The sequence below is a fragment of the Poecilia mexicana genome, unplaced genomic scaffold, assembly GCF_051168715.1.
Source record: "Poecilia mexicana isolate PSO_F unplaced genomic scaffold, ASM5116871v1 scaffold_9, whole genome shotgun sequence".
Classification (NCBI taxonomy): Eukaryota; Metazoa; Chordata; class Actinopteri; order Cyprinodontiformes; family Poeciliidae; genus Poecilia; species Poecilia mexicana.
Genome location: NW_028263378.1, coordinates 20,781,631 through 20,788,099, shown reverse-complemented (window position 1 = coordinate 20,788,099; position 6,469 = coordinate 20,781,631). Strand labels below are relative to the sequence as shown.

General features: G+C 40.6%; 1 protein-coding gene across 1 annotated transcript; it reads right to left on the bottom strand.

The window, feature by feature from the left end:
• Positions 1 to 1,755: 1,755 nt before the first annotated feature.
• ela3l (elastase 3 like) lies at positions 1,756 to 6,120 on the bottom strand. Its single transcript, XM_015004041.2, has 8 exons — positions 6,034 to 6,120; positions 5,703 to 5,791; positions 5,382 to 5,479; positions 4,920 to 5,048; positions 3,755 to 3,891; positions 3,299 to 3,444; positions 2,651 to 2,803; positions 1,756 to 1,805 (listed from the first exon to the last, which is right to left on the bottom strand). Exons 1-8 carry the CDS (start codon positions 6,071 to 6,073, stop codon positions 1,788 to 1,790), a joined length of 810 nt encoding a protein of 269 aa, XP_014859527.1. The 5' UTR covers positions 6,074 to 6,120; the 3' UTR covers positions 1,756 to 1,787.
• Between the last annotated feature and the right edge of the window lie 349 nt (positions 6,121 to 6,469).

Genomic DNA, 6,469 nt, shown 5'->3' with positions numbered 1-6,469 from the left:
GAGCTGATGGCATCTGTTTTCTTGTCACAAAGTCTTTTTTGGATTTGGACTCCGATGGGCCCATTCAAAAGCATTGATAGGCTTTGATTATAACCATTTCCTTGTAGCTCTAGCGGATGTTTTGTGTCATTGTCCTGCTTGAAGGCGAGGGAATAAACTTTAAGAGTTTATTCCGTCCCAAAACTTTCCTGTTTCCAGCCTTGGTTCATTTTCTCATCAACCACCACCTTTGTGTGTGAACCACCTTCCCTGTCCCTGCCAAAGAAAAGCATCCCCACAGTCTTACACCTGCAGGTCACCTGTAGGTAATTATTTTGGTCTTCATAATGCTCTTCACATGTTCTCTGACAAATATCCCAGGTCTTAGCTGAACAACTGGATTTAAATTGAGATTACAAGTCTTTTACAACTTGTTCCCTTGGGATTTATGTAGGGTTATCACAATAAAGGCAGCAGAACACAAATTCAGGCCACACTTTTTAGATCCTTTTCTGTAAAATATGTCAGAAACCATGTATCATTTTCTCTCTGCTTTGTATATGTGTGCTACTTTGTGTTATGTCACAAAATGTAAAAATAAACCAAATGGTAAACACTGCGCTCCGTTTGGTGAAATAAATAAATAAAACTATATAAGTCAGACATGTCATGAGGAGTACATTAGATGGAATATGCATCACACGGTCAAAGGCTGACACTCCACAGAATCCTCCTTCTGTCAAGTGATAAATTGACCTAAAATATATGGGTTCATGCACTAGATGGGGGATATACTATCATGGACATGCAGAGAGGTTGCATGCCCTCATGCATCTTCTTGAGGCTGCTCCTAATGAACTGCACTGTAAAGACACATGCATGGGACCACACACGCAGCACCATTATTACTCACTCAAATAGGATGTGTCATCTGTGATCACTACATCTCATGTCAGCGAAGATGCTTCCAGTACATTTAAAGTGTTCCTGTGTGTATTTTTGCAGAATATTTCACAGCCAGACAGAGAGAGAGAGAGAGAGAGAGAAGAAAGCAGAGAGGCAATTTTATTTCTTTTCCAGTCTTCACCCCACTTACTCTTTCCTCCACATCTCATTACAGCATTGATATGGGAAGAGATAAAAAAGTAAGAAAAGATAGAAATGTTAATCACAACCTTGTCATATCTGGCTTCTGCATTTTTAGATTGCAGACGCCATGAGGAAATATTCTCCTCGGCGGTAGAATATTATGGTTTTCATAAACCTTGCACCCTGGCTGTGGGGATGGGAGAGGGTACGGAGGCAAAGCAGGTCAGTTTCACGCATGATTATTAGATGTGTATCTCCTACTCCTTTTTGATGCTCACAGTCTTATTCAACTCAGCATTACTTGGCATCTCATCTGACAGTTTAATTTGAATCTCGGGTTTCATTTTTTAATACTGTTAAAAAATAAAATAAAATAACAAATTATGGGAGTCACATTTGTTTCCTGGTTCTGTTTTTTCATGCAGAAACATTGGTTATTATGCACAAAATTCAGATTGGGGACGGTGTCAGAAGCAATCATGAGTTTGTGAGGACACCTGCTGGGCAGTTCTTGATACTGTTTCAGCTTCTAAGAAGCCAGAACGTGTTGCTGCTCATTTAATTTAATATGAATGCATATAGTAAGTCTAAGGAATAAATACCTGAATATGCATTAGGCCTTATTGGATATGCATTTGCAATTACTAAATGTACTTTACACCAAACAACACACTTAAGACAGCTGCATATTTTGGGGGACTTTTATTGACATATCGTCTTTAATTATTCAGCATCACCTGCAAAAACACAGACAAAAACATAGATCATTAAAAGGATTGTTCAGATTCTGTTCAAGTGAGATTCTGTTAAAAGATTAAAAGAAGTTAAAATCCCTGTAAGTAAAATATTTGTCTAAATTGTCCCTCGACCCCCAATCAAATATCCAGTGAGGATTCACAGCACTTCACTTTTCCCCCCATTTTGTTATGTTTCAACCTTATTCCAAACTGTATTAAATTAAGCGATCCCTTCAAAATTCTACACATAAGTGCCTCATTACAGCAAAGTGGGGAAAGGTTTTTGAGTATTTTGCAAATTTATTAAAAATAGAAAACCAAGAAATCCCATTTACGCAAGTATTCACATACTTCATTGATCCACATTTGGAAGCAATCACAGCCTCAGATCTTTTTAAATATGGTGCAACAAGGTGGAAATACTCAGAGTTCTTCAGTGCAGGTAAGATATTAACTGGGTTTAACATAAAAAAAACAAAAACTTTCTTTCCAAAATCCCAAAACATTCCTTTACGCTTCCTTGTGCTTCTCTAATGCAACTTGAGATTCGCAATTATGGTATAAGATATAGTTACTGAAGGAAAAAAATAAAAAGATTGGTAATTTATTTTATAATATAATATTTGATTCAATGCAGCAATTATATTTTTTTATTACAACTTAATGGAACTGTTGTACTTAGGAAGACAACTGATTGGTAAGTTTGTTTTTGGGGCTCAGACTGAATGCAGAGGAAAACGTATTTTTAAAAAAAATACATTTTATCAACGCTTTTTACAGTTTTCCAAGAAATACCAGCATGAATTCTAATGTAGTTTTACGCCTACATCAGCCATCTTTTTTACCTGGTCGATCCAGCTGTTGAAAGCAGAGACTCTGGTGAAGACGGTGGGTTTCTTCACGTAGTTGCAGCCGAGGCCAGACACAAAGCTGGCAATGCCATGGATCTCCCAAACACCTTCGGCGTTCTTACAATTCAGAGGGCCACCAGAGTCACCCTGAACAAGGAGATTCAGAAAGAAGGTCTATGTTTTATTCAACTGAAGGAGCGACCAGAAGATCGACCAGAAAGAAATAAAGAAAGAAAGAAAAAAAAGAAAACAGGGGAAATCACTATCAAAATCATTGATTCACGAAGAATTATTATTATAAATTATTATAAAGTTTATTTGATAGGGACAGACACACATCGACATAGACAAACTGAATAAAACAGCGGTCCCATGTTTGCATCATGGTGCAGGACAGGTGAACAGCATTTGTTGATTCTTGGCGTCACGCCACAAAAAAATAACTTTGAGGCAAAAATTATTCTATTTCATTTCAGTGGGATCACTTTGTAGGTTTATTATTATTATTTTTTATTTTTTTTTGCATGGCTTCAAAAACAGCTTGTCTAATCAAAGGAATAAACAAAGCAATTCAAAACACATAAGTGCTGAAATAATCATCTCCCTCCTCGTGTGCATTCTCAAACAGTGCAGCAGACTTACGTTGCATCCAGCAACAATTCCATCCCCACCGGCGCACACCATGCTGGTCCTAACAGCGATGCCCCACCAGTCAGACTGGGAGCAGGTGGCGTGGTCAGCCACAGGCATCAAAGCCTGCTGCAGCTTATCAGCAATGGGGCCTCCGGCTAAAACACACAGGCAGAGTCTATTACCGTCATACACATAAACTCGCTGGCTGTCAAAGCTGCTTTACAGGAGCTCCCCGAGAGCCAAACTCACAGTCTGACCCAAATTTTCAATTTAGAAGTAATCCCCCTGCTGAAAAGTTTCAGCTCAAATCTTATGCAGGTAATTTTCTTCCCAACTTCCCAAATAGCTCCGGCTAACCCTAACCGTTTATGAATACTGCCACTATGGCGGAACACTGGCCAAACGTGCTAATGGAAATGATACGAGGAGGAATGCAGCCGAAACGTAAACAGAGGGAGAACTTACTGTACACTCTGCCCCAGCCGGTGATGTAGCAGGGGTAGAGGTTGGTCAGCAGAGTGCCAGGAGCGGGGATGCATCCCAGCTGCACCTGATCACTCAGAGTCACTGGCTCGGACAACTTAATCAGGGCAATGTCATTACTGCAAGGAAGACAGACAGAGAGACGAAGGCTTAGGGAGGGTTGACTTCCCCAACCTAAGATACTGAAAAGAAAGGCAAGGAAGTCAGTGCATCCATAAATTACTTTCCAAATGCTAATCAAACCTTTTGATTTAAATCTTACTGAAGATGTTGGTTCTCTCGAGTGTGGTCCATAAAGGTAGTGTGTGATGTTCAGCAGCGAACATCAAGGCTAACATGTTAATATTAAATGTTTTATCTATTAGTCAGTGGAGCAACTTTTCAAAACATAAGAAGTTTCGTTGGTATCCAAATTTAATTACTTTATCAGAATCACCAATGTTGATGTTGAACCCTGTTCTAATCTTAGGCACTTGCTGAGAAATGGTTTGTTTCATACCACTTTAAAATTTTATTATAATTTCACTAGCATGTTATGCTAACTAGCTTATAATGTCAAGCCTGCTAGCAAGCTTAGTTTTTGAATCGTAAGGTAGTCAGTGCCAATAAACAACCCATCTTAGCCATAGTTGTTAATGAAAATATTTGTGTGTTTGCATTCTTATGAAATCAATTCACTTTTGTGATCTAGTTTCTTGTAAGCACATTAACTAACTGACCCGTTAGTTTATTTGGTCCTCTCATTTCCAGCTAAATCTAAATTTTCAGCAGTATGCTCGAGCTACGTCACCAACTGGAATGAAGAAAATAAATAAAGAATGGTATTCTGAGTATGTTTGCTTTATATTATCAATGGAAATACTCGAAACTCCATCCCAGAACAGCAAATAAAAAGCTGCTGCTTTTGTAAAGACAGCAAACAGCAGCTCTAGATTTGCTTAAAGTGGGATAACCTTAAGAGCTTTGGAAATTATATCAGGTAAGTGTCTTTTAGTTGTTAAGAGAAAGCACTACTCAAAGCTTCATGAATGTATGAGAGATTCAGTAGCTCAGATACCATAGTTACAAGAAGACATTGCAATATGTGAATATACCTAATTGATGTTTATGTAGAGAGAATCTTAGTTGCTGTCTTCGTTTTTCTTACCCAAAGGCTACGAAGATGGGGTTCCACTTCTCGTGGACGATGATCTTCTCGGGCAGGATGGCGTTGGAGCCAGCCTCTTCTTCGACCAGGTTGTGTTTGCCCACAAACACCCTGTAGGAGAACTCGGTACTGCGAGAGAAAACAGACTGTTGAGGCCCAAGGCAAACCAGACAGAGGGTTTATTAAACAGTTGAATGATTTGATTAATTTGGTCTGATTGTGCTTTTGTGTGGAGGAATAGATAAATAAACTTTGATGATGAGTTGAATTTGCCATTACAACTTCCAAAATATTTCTCCTTTTTTTTTTTTTTTTTTTTTTTTTTCTTGGTAGGAAAATTAAGCCTTTGGTGAAGCAAATAAGCAAGCAGCACTGCATGGAATAAAATAAATACAGAATTTGCTGTGAATTGATGGTTGTGTTCCTGCGTTCATGTCTTTTATGCGCCTCAGCTTCTCATACTTGATGCAATGTGCAGCAGTCATGACCCAGTTGGCAGCAATCAGAGATCCTCCACATGTGTGCCTCCACTCACCGTCCCTTTCGTACTGCAGAGAGATCTAAAAAAGGGAGAGGAGGAAAAACAATATACACGGAAGTGGGCTGTCCTTCTTCAGACGGATGGTGTGGATTCCTGATTTAACACTTAAAAAAAAAAAAGCCCTGCTTAATTGCAGGATTTTCAACGGCCACTGGGTTTGTCATCCGATAGCCAGATGCTGAACCCGGAGGGTCATCAAAGTGAACATAAAAACAGAGACAGATGTGTGCACATCAGCATACCTGCCAGGGCCAGCTGTGGGGCTTGGCATCCACTCCATTGACCACACGGGAAGTCAGGGGCTCAACAGGAGGGGTGCCGCACCCAAGGGCTGAAAGGAAAAGGAGCAGGTAGAACACACACACACGCACGCACACGCACACACACACACACACACACACACACACACACACACACACACACACACACACACTTAAATATATTCTGAAGCAGAGTGCAACATTTCTCTCCTCACCAAAGAATCACAAAGGACCGGCTTACTATGTGCTAATGAGCAAATGCAACACAGAGAAACAATTAACCACAGAAATAGAATATTCCAGATGTTCTTACCGCCAGCAATGAGCACTGAGGCCAGCACTATGGGGATCATGTTGATTGATGCTTCAGCTGAGGGACGGCGAGACCCACACACTCTCTTTTAAACTTTCCACCTCAGGCAGCTCTCTCTCTGAACACAGCAGCGCACTCTCCAATTGGTCTGCGGCGGCCTGCTGAGGCTGTAGATGGACCAATGGCAGCGAACCAGGAGTTTATTTCACACAGGTGTATTTTCTGGGACATTTCCCATGACCTTCCTGCTGTTAGGATCTGGGGAAGGCTGGTTGGGGGGTCTCTAGTTTCTCCACCAGGGGGCATCCTGGGACCTTCTGGAGGGCGTGAACCTGGAGCTGCACACCTGCTGCCACTTACCATCGTTTGGAGGGGTTTATCAGGACGGAGCCGCCGACACTCCAGTGCCAGAGTGTTAGCCTGTGATGGTAATATC